This window comes from Pygocentrus nattereri, chromosome 14 (genome assembly GCF_015220715.1).
Source record: "Pygocentrus nattereri isolate fPygNat1 chromosome 14, fPygNat1.pri, whole genome shotgun sequence".
Lineage (NCBI taxonomy): Eukaryota > Metazoa > Chordata > Actinopteri > Characiformes > Serrasalmidae > Pygocentrus > Pygocentrus nattereri.
This window is the reverse complement of record NC_051224.1, coordinates 20,425,852-20,445,298: the sequence shown is the minus strand read 5'-3', so window position 1 is coordinate 20,445,298 and position 19,447 is coordinate 20,425,852. Positions and strand designations below refer to the sequence as shown.

Sequence of the window (19,447 nt, the reverse complement as noted above, 5' to 3'; positions counted from 1 at the left end):
CATCCATCAGCACAAGAGCATAAGTTTGTTTGGCTCTAATTTTCTCTTTTTGGGATCCTTTCAGTCAAATAATGTGTTAAACCTCAAAAGTGGATAAGCAGCTGAACCAGAAGAACAGAATGAATTGAATCCCCTTAAAATCTCAGGCTTATTACATACTAAGTCTTTTTATTCAGTAACTACTGAGACTTCAATGCAAACTGGCTGAGCTGTTCTTAGGTTATAGAAGTGTGGTACAAAATTTGGGCCCTGGCCATTTAAGGGGTTAAATCCCCAAAAAGGAACTACGAACCAGAAACTGAACCATCAAGCCCTACATCAGTGATTAGACCACAGAGCCACTCTTGGCTGGATTTTTTTGGATGGTGGACACTCTTAACCTAGCAGTGACACTGATGTTAAAAAAAACAAACAAAAAAAAAACAGATAAACTTAGAGCAGCACCACTGCACTCCCACACCAGTATCACTGCTGTGCTGAGCCCGGACCACCGCCCGAAAAATATCTGGACAGAGTGTGCAGCAACAGATGGACTATAAGCCAGGTCCATGAGGTGCTTCCCATTCAAAAAGACAAGACAGCAGGCAATGACATTCTGATAAAGAGTATTTATTCATTTAGTTAGTGTTAGTAGCATGACACATCATACAGCTGTACAAGAACCACACAGCGCCAAACCTAAATACTGTACTAAAATAACCTGCTACACAGAAACTAGTCTAGCACTGGTCCTTTGCTGTCACTGACACCGTTGATTAATGTGTGTTTTGTGTCTGGATTCTATCACGATGAACTTTGGCCAGCTTGCATTTTCACAAAAATGTGACCAAATGAGATCCGATTTGATCCAAGGCATAAAACACACATCAACATACATGTTTACATTTTACTTTTGTTTACTTTTCTTTCCTGTTGTGATAGAAGCCAACAAGCCTGGCTTGGACACTTTCATCAACCAGAAGTGCCTTCTTGCAGCGTCCAAGCTCTTGGTTTGGGAATATGCCCAGCCTTGCGTATCTGCTGCCTTTTTTTTTCATTGTTCACATGCTCACCCCAGCTAGTCAGCATTCATCAGACACATTTCGGTTCATGTAACTGTTTACAGGTAACAAAATAGCATTCTGTTTGCACTTGTGTTAAATGTCAAGATGCATCAAAAAGTGATCCGATTATATTCTGCTTACAATGTGTTCTGGAGGTGTTTACACCTGGCTTTTCGTGGGGTCAAGTGAAATCCAAACGTTATACAATCACCGAAAATGCTTGCTGATGCAAAGTGTAAACAGGCCCACTAAGACCAGAACAGTGATAGTTCCAAATGCAAAGATTTCATTTTTACAGTTTAATCAACCAAGAAATGTTTGGTCTTAACCAATTTTTAAAAAATATCTGCATCATTGTTTGGTTAAGATATAAATAAAGGGTGGCCGGATGTGAAATCATTCATTTTTAGCGAAACCTTGCCAACTGAGATTTCTCTACAATGGTGGTGATGGGATTCAGGGGTCACGAGTCTTCTGAGTTTTATATATATAATGTTGATGATGGTAAAATAGTGATAGATCGGAAAAAAAAAAAACATTCTTTGGGGACCATTTTGCTTCAGAACACCCTCCACACATCTCTCCACCATGAATAAATCAAAATAAATTAATTATTAAACACTTCATTAAACATTTCAGGCATTAAACACTTGAGATGTCTGGTTCCTATCACCACTGTGAACAATTCTGACTCAGAAAGTTTCTCTGGACATTTCACAACGAACCACCCTGAATGATTTTGTTTACATCTTAACCATTTCATTATGTGGAAAATTTGAAAAATGAGTGGAATTTGCCTCTTATTTTGGTTCAGATCTCATCAGTAAGCATGTTTTATTCATCGCACACTCGCTCTAAACTGTATGGAACAGTTAAGTAATAAAGTACAACATTAATTGACAACAGCAGCAGCCACTGAAGCCTGAGTTTTCTCCATGCTTTGGCCAAAACTAAAGCAGTAAACTTCAGACACTAAACAGTTGCATATGGGGTAAACTGTAAATTTGTATCATGGTCAACCTATCACTTTAAATAAGACATTATGTTCCTGATCCCATTTCTCTATCCACAAAATCACAGTCATACATGCTCACACACAGAGTAGCTGGACACAAGACAGTCACTCAAATTTGCAATGCTTGATGAAGACTTCAGTCACTCCATGTCCATCTCCATACCCTTGCAGAAGGAGTACTCAGCTTTGTGGTGCATGATTAGCTTGTTGTTTGCAAAGTAGAAACTGTCTGATCGTGTCTGAAAAGGGTGGGAGATCATCTCCTCGACTGGAAAAAAGAGAGAAGACAACTGGTCACTCTTCTATAACCTGCATCTCTGAATAACCACAACTGTGAACCTTCTACAAGCAGTAATTGTACACTTTCGGTATCACATGACTGGATTGTTGATTCCTGTTATGAAAGCTGCCTCTCTGTTCTGAACATTTGTCTGTATCTGATGTATATGTGCTACGTTTGTTTTCTTACATTTTTCAGGACAGAATTTGCAGATTTTGCAGAAAAAAAACAACTAAATCAGCAAAATGGTGTTCATTTAATTACTATTATTATTATTACTGCAAAATCACCATATTTCATTTTTAAAACTGAAACAGGCAAAGACATTTCTTTTTGATTGCTCAGGTTAAGGTTAGGGCTTGAAAATTCTTTTTGAGAAGATTTTAGAAAATTAATTTTGGAAACAGTGTAAGGTAAGGCAAGTTTATTTGTATTACACCACTCATACACAGCTGCAATTCAAAGCGCTTCACACAAACACAGAAAAACAAAAGCATTAAATAATAAAGCTTATATCATCCTGAGATCTAGCGCCTTAGAAAGATTCACTTTAATTAAAAAAAATTCAAATGTACAAAAATTAAAGTGGACTGTAGAGATAAAAGACACTAAAATAGAAAGTGAAATTAAAAGAAGATCAAAAGAAATCAAATGTGAGTCTGTAATATGTGCACACATGCAGTCTAATGACTGAATGACTGGGCTTTCTTTCTATCACACATTCTAGGTGTTAGCACTTCGAGGGTTTTGTTGTTTTTTTACACACATTCTAGGATTTGCGACCTTGAGGGGGCATTGCAAAAGTTATTTTAAACTTTTACATTAATGTGAGACAAATCTGTGTAGCATAAAAGTATACTTCTGTAAAATCAAAACCATTTTCACCTATAATATATCAAATTGAACTGAATCATGAGATCAGAAACAAAAATTGTACTGAACCTAAAAATATGAATATTGTTAGACCCCTGGTGTGGTGTTTAACTCACTGGTGCGTGGGTCCAGGTCTGGTAAACTGTAGATGTGCTCACAGGTGTTTCTGCTGTGTGGGATGCAGAAGCCAATTTCAAAGTCAAAAGTCTTCAGCAGCATGTCTCTGAAATAGTGTCTCTCTATCAGCCTGAACCTGTTCACCGCCTTGCTGCCTACAGTAAACTCCAACCTGAGAGAAAGAAAAAGAGACAGAGAGAGAGAAAGAGACAGAGAGAGAGAGAGAGAGAGAGAGGCAGACAGAGAGAGAGAGACAGAGAGAGAGAGAGAGAGAGAGACAGAGAGAGAGAGGCAGACAGAGAGAGAGAGAGAGAGAGAGAGACAGACAGAAAGAGAGCGAGAGAGAGAGAGAGAGAGAGACAGACAGAGAGAGGTTTTCAGCAAGTTTGAGATTTGTGTCATTGGAACTAATAAAATTCCACACTACCCCATCAGCATCAGGCTAATAATACAATTAGAAAAATTAGTGATGCACTGCAATGAAAACCTTTTTTTGCTGCACTTTATTTGTCATTTGTGAGTGTTTTCTTCATTTCAAAAATTGTCTACAAGATGGCGTCGGTGTGCTAGTAGGGACCTCTTTTCTGCTTCTGTTGATTTTTCCATATTCTGCATATCAAGTGTTTTCATGTGGCATCAAATATGTAGTAGTGAAGTTCTTAGCTGTCGCATACAGCTCTGATACTCATCATGCGCAGAGCATCTAAATCGCTTGTCTAATGTCCCAGAAAATCATGAAATAGATCCACATGGCCGACATTTTCAGTGTTGCTCTGCTGTGGCTCAAACTGTTTAAACGAGCTTGTGTAGGAGAGCAAAGACAGCAAATAATGTTTTATACACTATTTCTCATTTTCACCACCATGAAAATAATTTGTAGAGTCTTATATCATAATGATTTATTGTAAGCCTCAGAAATTGAAAAAGGCTGATCAGAATGGCGACCACGGTCCTCTCTGTGTGGAGTTTGCATGTTCTCCCCGTGTCTGTGTGGGTTTCCTCCGGGTTCTCCGGTTTCCTCCCACAGTCCAAAGACATGCAGTTAGGCCGACTGGTCATGCTAAACTGCCCCTGGGTGTGAGTGTGTGAGTGACTGTCTGTGTCTGTCTGTCTGCCCTGCGATGGACTGGCGACCTGTCCAGGGTGTATCCTGCCTTCCACCCGATGACAGCTGGGATAGGCTCCAGCAACCCACATCGACCCTGACGGAGAAGCGGCTTAGAAAATGTGTGTGTGTGATCAGAATGGCACTTTTAGTTTTGAAACAGAATAGAGACTGAAAACTAAAAATGCCATTCTGATCAGCCAAAAGTTCAATGTGTTCCCAAATAAAGTCCTTCATGGCTGTACTGCTAAAACTGACAGGAAATCGTCACAGCTCACAAAAACACAGACACGGTATAAAAACAACATGAGAAAAATACACAATACTCATTTACAGAAAACATAAAAACGTAACACGTTATAGTCCATAATGGTACATACGTGGCACCGATCTCCCTCAAATTCAGAAACGCAGGAGTGAAGTGATACTGGATAAACCGAGCTGCCTCCTGCTCGTTCACATCTTTAATTTCTGAGGGGGAGAAAGAGACAGAAAAAGATATAGAAAAGAGAAAGAAAGGGAAATAAAGAATATGTGGTGAGTGTTGATGAAGGGTAAAGATATTTTAGCTGTCCTCTTTGTAATGATCTTTCTTTGACAGTAAGAACAGAACTGCAGTCATATTGCGTTTTTCCCTTACCATGACATTTTTCTGATTCTCTTTATGATAGCTAGGGTAACAGGAAAAGGTAAAACATGATATCTGTTAATGTTTCACACCACCGATACGTGGTAACATTATCAAAAAAAAATCAGGGACACAAATTACTAAAGCAAAAAAAACATCAATTATGAGTCAAGTCATGCGATTTTGTTGGCTGAAAGGGGTCATGAAGTGGAAAAACTGCTCTCCTGTTTAACAGGGTACAGTTCACTCCTCAGACCATATAGAAATGCTAATGGGCTAAACAGCCTGCTCTGAATTCATCATGGTTTTGATGTCACAACCACAAACACATGTGACCACTCACTCAGCATTCAGCAGTTCAGCTGAAGTTATTTTTGCCATTTCAGTCTGTTTAGTGTACACATTTCAGGCCAGACTGCTGTTTGAACAGCAAATCAGAACAAAAGCAATTTACTTACCATGATCTTAATAAGAACATTACTAAGAACATGTCACATTAATAAGAACATGCACACAAAAGTCTGATTAGATTAAACACATGAGGGAAATGCTGCCTCCAAGCAAAGGCAGGAAGGTCAAAAGTAGAAGGGTGGGTGGAGTAGTTTTGTAGTTAGAGAGTAAACAACACGCATTCACATGCACACACACACCTGTTGGACAGTGTCTCTTTAGGTCCAGAATGACAGATCCTCCCTCTAGGTCTCTGATTTTGAAGCGGGAGAAGCTGATATTGTAGATGTTGTCTTCAGGAGAGCACAGATAATCTGCTAACATGAACACAGTCAAATCTCATCAGTTACACCCTGTGTGTATGTGTTTTAGATGCGTTGGCTGTAATCCTCAATTCCATTTGGGAACAGACAGCGCCCCCTGCTAAGTTTAATACATTTCACACAGGAAGGGTGAGAAGTTAAAGTACAGTGTACTACACACACAGACATGAGACAGCAAAAAGAGTTGATTATTTAATAACTGCTCTACTCTTAACTTTTTCATTTTGTATTTAGAATTTTTATTTTGCTATATAAATGCAGGTTCTTTTAACTATGAATTATCTTAAACAGTAGCTGTTTCTATTGCTTTGCTAAAATGCTCACAAGCTTTACCAAATTTTACTGGGGGCTCTAAAAAAGGGGACCTCAAAGTGTGGCTTGTGGGCAAAAGCTGGCCTGTGAGCATGTTTGATTTCAGCCCACTCATCACCCAAAAAGAGATCAAAAAAACATATTTTTATATTTCCTATAACGTCAAAAATAATTCTGATATTCCTTCAAAAATTGTATCTTTGAACTTTTTTAGTAAAAAATATAGGGTGATGTAAAATACATTTTTAAAAACTCTGGAATCTACCTACCTTCTACCACCACAAACACCCTGAGAACGACAACACATTTGGACCCCCCCCTGCTCCAAAGCAATGGAACATGTTCTCAGTAATGTTCAATGGGACAAATTTCATAAGCCAGTTTCATTGCATAGCTTTGTGTTTTTTGTGCTCCAGCACACCTGAATCATTATTTGCTATTTATCAACCCTTCTTGAGCTGAATCAGACATGTCAGGCCAGGAAAACAAAACTGTGCAGAGCAGCGGGGCTACAGGACTGGACTTGGGGAAATAATGATTTATTTTATTAAATAATGTACTACTAAACATAAAGACATGCTCACACATAAGCTCCACTGTGGCCTACTTACCCTCTGTGTATCCGGCTAGTCTGAGTACATACTGAGGAGTCACAGGGTCACCAGGTTTCCACTCCACCAACACGTCATCCTCCTGACCCTTCTCTGTTGTTCCCTCCAAAAGAAACCCATTCCACTCCTCCATGTCCCTCACCTCTCCCTCATTTTCCTCCTCCCCCTCACCCTCTCCATCCACGTTCTCCTCTCCCCTCTCCTCCCCGCTCTCCTCTTCTCTCTCAGAAGACATCTGGCACTCCTCTCTTCTTCTTCTCTTCAGCTTTTTTTTCCAGTCACTTTGCTCTGCGTGTTTTTATTCTTTTGCCACTGCACTCTAAGGGCCCATGTCCAGCCTGCTTTTCTCTCTGATTAGCTTCATCTCATCAGACACACAAACACACACACACAGTGTCCCTGTGACTCAAATAGATTAAGGCTCTCACACACCACTAATCCAAGCCAATCCCCAATTAAACACGGACACATCAGCTATGGCGGCACAAAGGGGACAAAAGGGGATGATAAAGAGCACAATAAAGAGCACAGCGAATACAGGAGAGATGGAGAAATGGAGAGAAGACTAGGTACAAAAGGGAAAGAAGAGATGTGTAGGATCAGACATATTAACCTATGGAATCTCTTTACTGGCCAAATACTCCTACGAGAGAGTGAAAAGGTGGGATTACAGCTCCATAAGAAGAAAACCAAGGGTATGACAATGGGGTAGACAGCTAACCACTGATAGTGAAGATGGTGGACAGCCTCAGCCTGCTTGAACTAATGATCAACAACAGAGGATCTAGTAAAGAAAAACTGCAGTGACAGATTGGCCCTTGGTCCAGGGATGAAGAAGCTTGAAAAGATCTTTAAAAATATTGATCTGTCCCTATAAATTGGGTGATTTTACTGCTGCATGATTGTAATAAAATGTAGAAATGTATGAACAACATGTCTGTGATGTGATATACCCCAAAAGTAAAAAGACTGAATTTCAGAGTAGATCATAGACATAGTAAGAAAAATGTTTTTCAGGATTACAGAAACATAATTAAAAGAACGGATAAAAAGGGATAAAAATAATCTGCACAGGTTAACACATTCACACAAACACATATAACCTCACAGAAAAAGGCTTAGCTATGTCAAAAGCTTAACGAAGGAAATCAGCAGACTAAATGTAACGTTGGGGAGCGAGGAGGCGGACGCATACGCTGAAATAAGCGACTTTTATTAAGGGCAAATCCAGGGTCATGGTCAAAACGGTCCAGGGTCAGATGGCCAATATGGAGAGCAGGAAGGACAGACATGACAAATGAACCCAGAACTCTAAACAGACCAGAAATAAACAAAACTCTTCAAACAATACAAAAACTTCGGACAGTACATCCAACAAACATCAAACATCCAAACAAAGAGCAGCACTAGACTAAGGAAAACACAGGGCTTAAACACAAGAGGGCTAATGAGGGTTCACAAGACACAGGTGGAAAACAGGTGGAAACAATCAAGGGCGGAGACAAGAAACAAGGGGCAGAACTGGGAGGAAAGCAAACAAAGAAGTGGGAGGAGCCAGTTGTGACACTAAAACTCTCAGGGTGCTATTTTACCCACTTTTTTGGTCCTGACAACTGGACTTTTCAGGTAGGTCTGAACCAAAACAGGAGATGTGAAACCAAAATAGCAGATGTGAAACCACAGCCTGGGCCAAAGAACCAGAAACTTTGAGAAACTTTGGTCTGACCAATCTCTGTCCAGATCAACCCGTTCCTATGATTTCACTTTGTTTGCAGCGTGAAAATGCTTACGTGGGTGGTTCCTACTGTCGGGACTAAGAGTGATTCGGGCCCTGCCCCAAGTCCGGACATATGTTATATTATATCTAGTTATTCTAAGTTAGGTTTTTGTTCTAAATTTGTTCTGCTGTCTTATGCAAAAAGGGTTATAAAACTAGAAAAAAGCATTCTGCAAAAAAGTAAAAGTAAAAACAAACTTCAGTCAATGAGCTCTTTTGGAAGGAAGGAAAAGGTCCACTCTTCATTTATTGAGCATCAGGTGGCAAGATGGTTACCAGACATCCAAATGCAAAGATCATCACAAAACATCCTGTTTTATATCCTGCTTGGGGGCGATGAAATTATCACCCCTCCTGATTACCTTGTGACATATCATCTTAGTCCCTATTACATCCTGACTCTGCACTTCTCTTGGACACCCTTATTTCCAATCATACATGACACTGTTTTTTTTCTTCAATTTTTAGCTGCTTTCAAGGCCCTTTAACTCCTGATTTATTAACGGCCTCCAAAAACCCAGTTTCTGCAGGTTCTTATTGGCTTACTTCACTCTTTGGAAGTCAGCTTGTCCTTGTTCTCAATGCTTCTAAAGTTTCAGGGACTTTCCAATGCTAAAACTCCCAAAGATACATGAACCAAGGCCTAGTGAGAGAATTAGTATGCTTGTATTAATCAGCTTTGTCAATTATAATTTGTTTCATAATCAAGGTAGCAATTAAAATGCAAACTTTGAAATCTCCACACTACTTTCAGACCAATTACAGAAAATTGAGGCAGAATGTTATCACCCATTAAACAACAGAGTAAGGAAAAGAACTGGAAGAGAAGAGCCACAGTAGCACTTCTGGAGAGGAGGACACAAATTATTTAATCTTAACTGTAAGGTGGTCTGACAATTAAGTCAAATGTCAATTTGAAGGAACATAAAAAATGACTAAAGTTGCCACTCTTTTTATGAGAGGATCTTTATAAAGAGGATATTCACTGTTCACCAAACGTACACAAAGTAACAAAAACCTTAACCTTGGAAAACTATTACAATGCAGACTTTGATTGGTTCAGAAAAAGAACTGAACAAAGTGCCATTGCTGAGATTTATTCAACAAAGATCAAAGCTTGTGGGCAACCTAATAATGTCAGCAATAGACACTTTCAGTCAGGCCCAAGGCCTTTAAGAGTCCCAAATGGCCACTATTCACCCAGGTATACAATTAATGCTGGGCAACTTTCACAATTATTTCGGTTAATTTCATGTAAAGTGTTCATGTAAAGTGTAAAGACAGTTGCAACCAAACGCAGCAGTAAGACGGATCTTCGTGGACTTATAAGCTCGCATACTTTCCGCAGTTGTGTGTTGCCTGTTGCGGATGTTCCACGTGACGCTATAACATTTTATTATAAGTTTCATGGCTGCTGGAAAACGATTCTTTCGCAGTTCTAACTATGGTGACATTTGAGCTCAAATACCGCCACCATTTAAGGATTTTCGTTGGGAGTGACAAGGATGGACAAGATTAGAAATGAGCAGATCAGAGGGACAGTGAAGGTGGAGCAGTTTGGAGATGAAGCCAGAGAGGCCAGGTTGAGATGGTTTGGACATGTGTTGAGGAGGAATAGTGGATATATTGGGCAAAGAATGTTGGAGATGGAGCTGCCAGGCAGAAGGAGAAGAGGTAGACGTCAGAGAAGGTTTATGGATGTAGTGAAGTTGGACATGGAGATGGTTGGTGTGAAAGTAGAGGAGTCAGTAGATAGGGCAAGATGGAGGCAGATGATCCGCTGTGGCGACCCATAAAGGGAGCAGCCGAAAGAAGAAGAAGATTTAAGGTGGAACGGGACAATTCAAATAAGCTGGTGAATAGATAAACAACGTCAGCCTTGTCCTTGAACCTAAGATGACCTGTGTCTTTTGGTGCTCATTACTAGTTAGTATTGCCGAATAACAGACTTAGCACCTTACGTTTATGAGATATTCTTTGTTTATTCAACAAATGCGCGTTTCACAGTGACATATTAGTGTGTCTGCCGAAGCTCCTCAAAGTTGTCTACCATTGTACCAGTGTTTTTTTACCGACCAATCAGAGTCTCTGTTGCATAGCGAGTTCGCCCATCTGCCATGTGCCATCATGGCGAATGAAGCCTCGGCGCGATGCCTGCGGTTATTCGTTTTCTCCTCGATTACAGCACATCATCTCAAGAAGTCTGCTGAGGCCTTTACCTTTCAGATGACGTCTCTCAAGCCTGAATCCTTTCAAGAAACCTATAAGAACTTAATGGAGGTACTTGCACATTATGTAAAGTGAGAGTTACTTGTGAGCTTTAAGTAGATGCTTGCTATTCTTAAAAGAATATCACTAATGAAAATGTTTCTTTTATGTTTTAATTATTGTTATTTTTTTAGTACAGATATTGTTGCACTTGCACAGTTTGACTCCCTTGAAAGGACATACACACACACACACACACACATTTTCTAAGCCTATCCGAGCGGTCATTGGGTGGAAGGCAGGTTACACCCTGGACAGGTCGCCAGTCCATCACACATTGAAAAGACATTTAATTTAATAATTATAAGTGGTGCTGTTACTATTTTTGCACTTCTGGTTTAAGTTAAAGTGCAAAAAAGAAATCGCAATCATTACATTTACATTTATGGCATTTGGCTGACGCTCTTATCCAGAGCGACTTACAATTTGATCATTTTACATAGGTAGGCCAAGGCGGTGTTAGGAGTCTTGCCCAAGGACTCTTATTGGTATACTGTAGGGTGTTTGTCCAGGTGGGGATTGAACCCCAGTCTACAGTGTAGAAGGCAGAGGTGTTACCCACTACACTATCCAACCACTATCATTAATGAATTTGAAAATAATTGAGATTTTACTTTTGGCAATATCGCCCAGTCCTATTGTAACTTTTGACAAAACAACTAAATCCAAAGCATACACTACAAACAATACAAAGACCAGCAAGCTAACATGGGAACTTAAATGACAGGGCTTAAATACAACAGGGATGACGAGGGACAACAAGACACAGGTGGTTACAATCAAGGGCAGAGTCTAGAAACAAGGGGGCAGGACAGGGAAGAATCAAAACAAAGAAAGCACATGGACAAGTAAACAAAAGCACATGGAAGACTGAAACCAAAACTAGAGCACATGGATGACTGGGAGGGGCTAATCATGACACTTATAAACAATGATGCAAAAAACATTCCAGCCATTCCAACTCCTGCACCACAGGCCACTGCTAACCAACTTTCTCTTTCTCCAAGCTAACCAACCGCTTGAACCGCTGTTAATTCTTCTTTAATCCGCTGTTATCAAGATTTATGTAGCTATATTCATTTATATGTTCAAAATAACCAATGGTATTTAATCACCCCATGCACAAAATGATTCACTGTGCTGTAAAACATAATTTAATCTACTTCACATGAAATAACAACGGCATTTTTTAACAGCTCTTAATTATAACAGTAAGTCAGGGATGAACAACCACATTCCTGTAGACATCATTTCCAGCAGGGGTTCAACTGTAGTCCAAATCTAACACACTTTGAGCAGATCATGAATTGATCAGCTGGACCAGCTACTGTATGTAAGGTTTAAACCCAAATGCTCTGTGCACCTTATCTCCAGGAAACTGCAAATTTACCAAAGCAACACATCCTCTTTAGCTGTCTATGACCTAAGAGGCTTCATTGAGTGTTATGAGTCAACAGGATGTTAGCATATTCGTTTTACTTTGCACTTTGGCCGGATGGAAAGAGGGGCGGAGCCACCACACCACATCCTTGCATTACTCTTAATTTCTCACCTCATTCTGCCATCACCATGGCAGCCATGCTGTCACTTCCGCCTGTGAACTGGTGGTGTGAGACATCCCAGAAAGCATCAGTGTGGCAGTGATCGTCTGTGCAAAAGAGGAAATCATGGAGAAAGAGGAAGAGACGATGAGATGAGAAGTGCATACGAAGGTACTGTGTAAATGTGTTTCTTTCATTTTGGTGAAACATAGGCTCAGATTGAAGAGATTTTTATCTGAAGTTATGGTGTATTTGTTGGGTTTTGTGTTTGGTGATGCGCGGCATGTGATTTGACGTTGGGAGTGGGGTGAGTTTCAGAGCAGCATGTAGCACAGGATGTTAAAATGTGAATGAGTGCAGGGATGTTTCACAATGATGGTTTACAAAGTTTTGGGTGGGAAGATTTTATCTGTCTATATAAGTCTTTGGTGTTTCTCCAACACAGATAATGAAGATGAGAACAGTGTCTCTAGTAGTGTGGTTTGCTCAGCTTCTAATAGCTTGGGCTCTCTATGACAATCCACGGACCACAGGTGGCCTGGAAGAAGTTACTACAGCAAACCCACAACTCACCACAGGAACACCAGCAACAAAGAAGCTCGGGACAACAACAACAACAACAACAACTCAGACTATGAAACCACCTGCAATTGCAGAGACAACAGTGTCACCACCGGCAGAAGAGTTCCTAACAAAGTGGACTCAACATCTAATGTCCACCGCGCAACCATCAACAGCCAGACTTCACGACAATGAACAGGAAGCACTGAGCAGTTCCCCGAATTCAGCAGGAATGGAGAATGTAAGTAACGCAATCAGCACCACTCACTACAAAGTCATGAATCTTGGACAAACTGTCTCTTCTAAACCTGCAAGCCTGAAAGAAAAAAGTAGTGAAAATCCAGAAACAGGAACAAGATCTGGTGTTTTTACCACAGGACTCAAAACAGAAGATCTCACAAGTCAGGACAGAGTTCATACGGGACACGCAATGGACATAAACCACTGGGGAAGTGGAACATCCCTCCAGACAGATCACCCTGTCCAAACAAACTCTTCCCAAACAACCCATGAAAACAGCACAGTCCAGCACATAAATGCTGTACCTTCTTTAACGCATGACTTGGATAGTGAAGTTACCACAGGATATATCATTACCACACCCAAGACAGCCATTGTGACACAAGTGATGCCCGACAATGGCAAATACATATCTATGCAAAATACAGAGGGACCCCTGGTGTCCAGCACAAGTTCGGATACAGTGTCTCCAGACATTGACACAAATCAGGAGAGAGCAGAATGGATGGAAAATGTTACCACAACTCAAAGAAATATGCACAATGTAACAAACACCATTTGGATAGACAGTTTGCCGACCCAGAGGAGTGAAGGAAGCTACAGTTTCACGACAGAGCAACAAGGTCACACCACAGCAAATGACAACACAACACAAATTGAGCTGGACACATACGTTGAAAACCAAACAACATCTGGAAACAGCACAGTCGGGTACATGAAGACTGAGCATGGCAAGCACAGTCAAGCTACAACAGGACATTACATCACAACAAATATGACACCAGTCACATCTTCAGATGGTAAAAACATATCCATGGAGAATACAGAGAGACCTCTAGTGACCAGCACAAATGCGAACACAGTTTCAGCAGCATCCTCAAAAGAAAGCCAGGAATGGAAAGAAAATGTCACCAAAACTCAAGGAACTAGAACATACACCACTAGAACATACAGCAGAACCAGAACAGAGACCACTGACAAACACGGCAACTCTGTCTGGAGCACTTCTCCAGCCATTACCTTGACATCTAACAGCACAGAAGCTGTAACAACAACGAACCAGTCCAGACAGGCTGAATGGGCAGTGTGGCCAGATTGTTTCAATAAAGACTCTTCAACTCAGACTCAGCAACCATCTAAAGTGGTCTGTTTCATTATAATGTGGAGTCTGGGGATGATTGCTTCTATCTTTCTAGGCCTCACCATATTCCTATGGGCACGTCTGTCTGTAGTGAAAAAGAGGGCAAAACGAAGAGGACGGAAGGACAGAAGAGGAAAGAGGTCTGCAAGGAAAGAGAGAGAGAGCTTGTGGGTGACAGATGGAGTGTCCGCAGATGAAAGAGTGGAATTCTGGTACGCCAACGGATCTACGCTGGAGGCAGACAAGAAACAGAAGGGGCAGGAGAAAGAGAACAGGACAAAGAGGAAAGGTGGGAAACAGAAAGAAGAGAACACAGAGGACATGTGGATACAGCCTAAGGTGACGCTGCAGGACATAACTGAATTCTGGTATGCAAACAGACGAGTGAGAAACGAGGAGGGAATGGAGAGACAGCGGGAAATTAGTGGGCAATAAGACAAAAGTGGATCTACATGGACTGACAGTGTGTGTGTATCGGTGAAAGAGAGAGAAATCTCAAAATTCATGTATGACTAACAAATTTTCATTCTCAAACCAGATGTATTAATAGGATAGGCTAACATTTTTCCAAACACTCTGATGCTGAATCTGTAGCATATTGTTCATTACCATGGACAATAATATCTCTGCATTTAGAAAAGAACTGGAAAGACACTTATAATAGAAGCTCTTGCCCATTGGCTTCTACTATAAATGTGTTTTACGTCAACGGGATTCTAATGACTACCAAATCCAATAGTTACTGCTGTGGTCAACAGTCATCTTGGAAAAATGGTAGTGAACAGGCTGAAACCTGAACAATATATAGTTTTTCTGCTAAACAAAATGGCCAAAGTATTGAATTACTGTTAAAGTACCATATGAAATAAGACCAATTCCACTTCAAGATTTGTAAGACTGTGCTAAAATAGAGGCTAGTAAGTAGGTTTAGAGAACCACCGTCTCTGAAAAGGCCCCTTTGACTGACATGCCAAACAACCAATCACCGATGTGTAGTGCGACATGCCCATAACAAACCAAATTCACATTAAATGAAGCGTTACACCAATCTACCCACGCATGAGAACATCTCTTTTGCTTGCCAATAACGGCTTCAAAATAAAATTCAAGGAACTCTTAAAAAGGGATAGCATCACATTTTTCCCGGTCAGTGACTATATCTCGCTCCGAAAGACTCACTGACGTGCAGAGACGACAACTGACTGCTACGAGCCTTAAGCTGGATAAACAAATGTTTGTTTCCCATCAGGCCGATGAAACCAGTGCAGGTTAACCAGAGTCAGTTTAAATCCCCATGGGAGGCAAGATTCTGTAAGCTGTGGTGATTCAGCTGGCAGTTCACATCAGACAGCCTGTGTAATTCTGCAGAAAGAGTCCCTGAGGCTGAAACTTACTGATGTACAGCAAACGAATCTGCTGTCCCAACCCTTATTAGTAAGCAACTAACAAAATATTTTCCACTGACATCTGGAACACGTTTTTTGTCACCATGGACTAATCGACTACTTTTTTCAGTGACTAGTCAAATGAATAGTCATGCAACCCCTATTCTGTCAAAATGAATCAGAATTACTGGTCATGCTAATTAACCATATGCTAGGATGCCTCAGACAGATTTTACATTAAAAATGCTAAAGCTGTTCTTTACAGTATAATGTTAACACTTGTGGCTTATTATGTACTAAGGCTTAATAGTCAGTAAGTACAGGGACTTCAATGCAAACTAGCTGAGCTATTCTTAGGTTATAGACGTGTATAATAAAACTTTGGGCCTGCTGGCAGGCCCTGGCATATGTAAGGTGTTAAACATAACCAAATGCCCTGTTAACCATACAATATTTTGCTACTGTATGTTTTAACATAATGAGTTTTCAGCTCAATACCCAGTTCATTACCAGCACACCTTTGCTGGTCAGTTCTGGCCATTGCTGTGTTATCTTTTTCAATACAGACAGTGTATCCAGCTTTTATAAAACAAAGATGTGCTGTAACACATATCATAGACACAGCTGTGTGAAAAAAGTGTCATTTTTAAGAATGTATGTATATCAATTTCAGTATTTTTGTTTGGTTTAATAAATTAAATATAAACAGAATCTCTTCTTTTCAATGGGCAAGAATTTAAACTATGTATGAAGTGTTACTCTGTTACAATGATAGGAAACTGTAACTATACATTAATGTTTAATTTTCATAAAAGCCACATAAATAACTAATTCCATTCTATTGGTGTCATTACAAAATATGAGACTAATGTGGTAGAAAAGGATGTGAGCTTGTGGACAAAAGAAACACTGTGTAAAAAGAGGAAATGATTCTAATTTTTACCAGTGAATCAGGAGGAAGACTGGAGGTTCCCCACTTCAACACCCAGACAGAAGTCTGGCACATGTAGGCTGGAACAGAACACTTAAAAATGCGTAAACAAAATACGATACAAAATACAAACCATTCCAAAAAAGGAAATGTGTATAAACGTACTAGAAAATACTGCAAGAAATAAATAAGTAAAATACAGTATTTTGTATTCTTTAGGTTGCTTCATCAACGTTGAGCAATTTGATGTTTTTTTGAGTATAACATTAAACTGCTGGTATAACAAAAAATAACATGTAAAATGTATCCAACATTTAGCATGAGAATAAAATATCAGACAAAAGCCTTTTTCAATTATTTGTTTTCTCTTCAAGAGAACTAATAACAGAAAACAGAAACCAAAACCACAGAGAATTATGAGTAGTTCCGCCCCAGTGCAATAATATTTGTATTATTTAAGACTGTGAGTTTGTCTTTTTTTATTTAAAGAAGTCAGACTGTTGAGAACTGACAATCATTTCAGCCAGTAAAACAAACATGTGCCCAAACATGTACAGAGGCATTCTCGATGCAAACCAGCAGAAGCAGCTCAAACTAATCTCAGCAGATTTAAAATAAATGACACATGCTTTGAGATTCTCATTATACAGCTTGTGGATTCTTGTCACAGTGAAGGCTGTGAAGGGGAACAAGAGGATTCCACAATGCATCTGCTTCTGTCACCACTCAGAGCAGCTGGGTTTCTCCCTAGACTTATATGGATAGTTCAAAAGGTCTAGGAAAACGCATTACCAGTGGTTAACCTTGACAGCCCTACACATACATGTAAATATATACACACTACCATTCAAGAAGTTTGGAACTGCAGTTACAAAGTCATTGTGTGTAGAAGTGCATAAATGTATATGTGTGTATACACACACACACACACATTTTATTAGCTCCATTTACTATATAGGTTCACTTTGTAGTTGTACAATAGTAACTGCTCTGTGAGGGTCCATGGGGGTCCTGACCACTGAAGAACAGGGTAAAGGAGGGCTAACAAAGTATGCAGAGAAACAGATGGACTACAGACTGTAATTGTAAGTGGAGCTGATAAAATGGACAATGAGTGTAAAAACTAGGAGGTGGTCATAATGTTATACCTGATTGGTGTATATATACACAGCAGCACTATATATAGCAAAGTACAAATTGCTAATGTGATGCATATATTTCAAATACACGTATCAGAAACGCTGCCCACCCCTGTACATTCCTGTTCTACTAAAACTTGGTAGGTCCAGTTTCTTGCTTACACACATAAGTGAATGACAACAACAGTTACCTTTACCCATTAAAAGACGTTGCCCTGATGGCAGCATGTGTCTCTCTAAAATCCCATTATATGCCTCCACATCAGTGGTACCTTCACACACATGTACTGATGCACCCACAGACCATGATAGACGCTGGCTTTTGGACCTATGGCTGATAAAGGTTTTGATGGTCTCTTTCAAAAACTCTATGTCCATTTTCCTCAAAAACAAATTGGACAAATTGGATTGAAATGTGGATTCATCAGACCAAAGACCAAACACATTTACACTGTCCTTTTATGCGGCTCAGAAATCTCGGTGGTGTTTCTGCACAGAATTGACGTATGGTTTTTCTTTACAAGTTTTAAACATTTCGTGATGCAGCTGCAGCCTGTGTTAAGTGACACCAGTTTTTTTGTAGCACTCTTGAACCAACGTGGCTATATTTAACACAGTAGCATGATGGTTTCTCATGCAATGACATGTCAGGGCTTGAAGGTCATGAAAATTCAACAGTGGATTTCAACGTTGCTCTACATGGGCAGAGATTTCTCCAGATGTGCTGAATCTTTTCACAATATTATGTATGGTAGATGGTGAAAGACCTATGTTCTTTTGAGATTGAGAAATGTTCTTTTTGACTGTTTGAAAATTCTCTCACAACGTATGGTGCAAAATGGTGAGCCAAGATCCATCTTGGTTTGCCTTTGGTGGAAGCTTTTTTATACTCAATCACGATACTCTTACATGATACTCTTAATAACATAACAATAATAATAATAATAATAATAATAATAATTAATGAGAAGAACAAGAAGAAAGAGAACAAGAACACCAATAATATTTTAGATGCTTATTATCTTAATATTGTATTTTGTAATTCTTCATATAATTTTACTATTACTTTTATTAGATGTTTCTGAATCTCTAATAGTCTACTTATTTCACTATGTTATTTTATAGCTTTACTGTCTTAACTATAAGTTTTTTTTTTTTTGAGATTTGTTTGATCTTTTTGTTCCTTTCTGCATTTCAACACTTGTACAGCACTTACTACTGCTTGTAGGAAAAGTGCTTCATAAATAAAGATTTCAATGTTTGATTTATAATGATAACAATAATACAACCCCAATTCCAATGAAGTTGGGACGTTGTGTAAAACAAAAATAAAAACAGAATACGATGATTTGCAAATCCTTTTCAACCTATATTCAATTGAATACACTACAAAGACAAGATATTTAATGTTCAAACATTTAATGTTGTAATATCAATTTAGCAAGACTGTTAGTATTATTTAGCATTATTATCATTACTAATAATAGTAGTAGAAGTAGTAGACATTTTTATTTTGGCTCTATTACAATAGCTGTTCTTTCTTTTTTATGTAGGACTGCCCAATCAGATGGGGATTGAAACAAAAGAGAGTGGAATGCATTCTGGCGCAGACCACAACAATCAGACAGGTCTTTGCTAAAGACAGACGTTCTCCCAATACACTAACTTGGCAAGATCAGGCACTGCTTGAAGGCCTTGATGCAGCAC

The 19,447-nt window shown here is 39.5% G+C and overlaps 2 protein-coding genes across 4 annotated transcripts; one reads left to right on the top strand and one right to left on the bottom strand.

Moving 5' to 3' along the window:
* Positions 1 to 588: 588 nt before the first annotated feature.
* On the bottom strand, positions 589 to 10,653 carry unc119.2 (unc-119 lipid binding chaperone B homolog 2). The gene is made up of 6 exons (XM_017697360.2): positions 10,611 to 10,653; positions 6,758 to 7,045; positions 5,712 to 5,825; positions 4,814 to 4,904; positions 3,328 to 3,500; positions 589 to 2,326 (listed from the first exon to the last, which is right to left on the bottom strand). The coding sequence occupies exons 1-6, from the start codon at positions 10,651 to 10,653 to the stop codon at positions 2,199 to 2,201; spliced, it is 837 nt and encodes a 278-aa protein (XP_017552849.1). The 3' UTR covers positions 589 to 2,198.
* A 1,701-nt stretch (positions 10,654 to 12,354) lies between these two features.
* Positions 12,355 to 16,501, top strand: si:ch73-248e21.5 (mucin-5AC). Of its 3 annotated transcripts, none has more exons than XM_017697418.2 (2): positions 12,355 to 12,514; positions 12,789 to 16,501. In XM_017697418.2, exon 2 carries the CDS (start codon positions 12,792 to 12,794, stop codon positions 14,718 to 14,720), a length of 1,929 nt encoding a protein of 642 aa, XP_017552907.1. In that variant the 5' UTR covers positions 12,355 to 12,514; positions 12,789 to 12,791; the 3' UTR covers positions 14,721 to 16,501. The 3 variants fall into 3 exon arrangements, with proteins under 3 accessions (XP_017552907.1, XP_037400706.1, XP_037400707.1); XM_037544809.1 differs by lacking the exon at positions 12,355 to 12,514 and adding an exon at positions 12,533 to 12,650; XM_037544810.1 differs by lacking the exon at positions 12,355 to 12,514 and having other exon boundaries at positions 13,007 to 13,145; positions 13,282 to 16,501.
* The last annotated feature ends 2,946 nt before the right edge of the window (positions 16,502 to 19,447 follow it).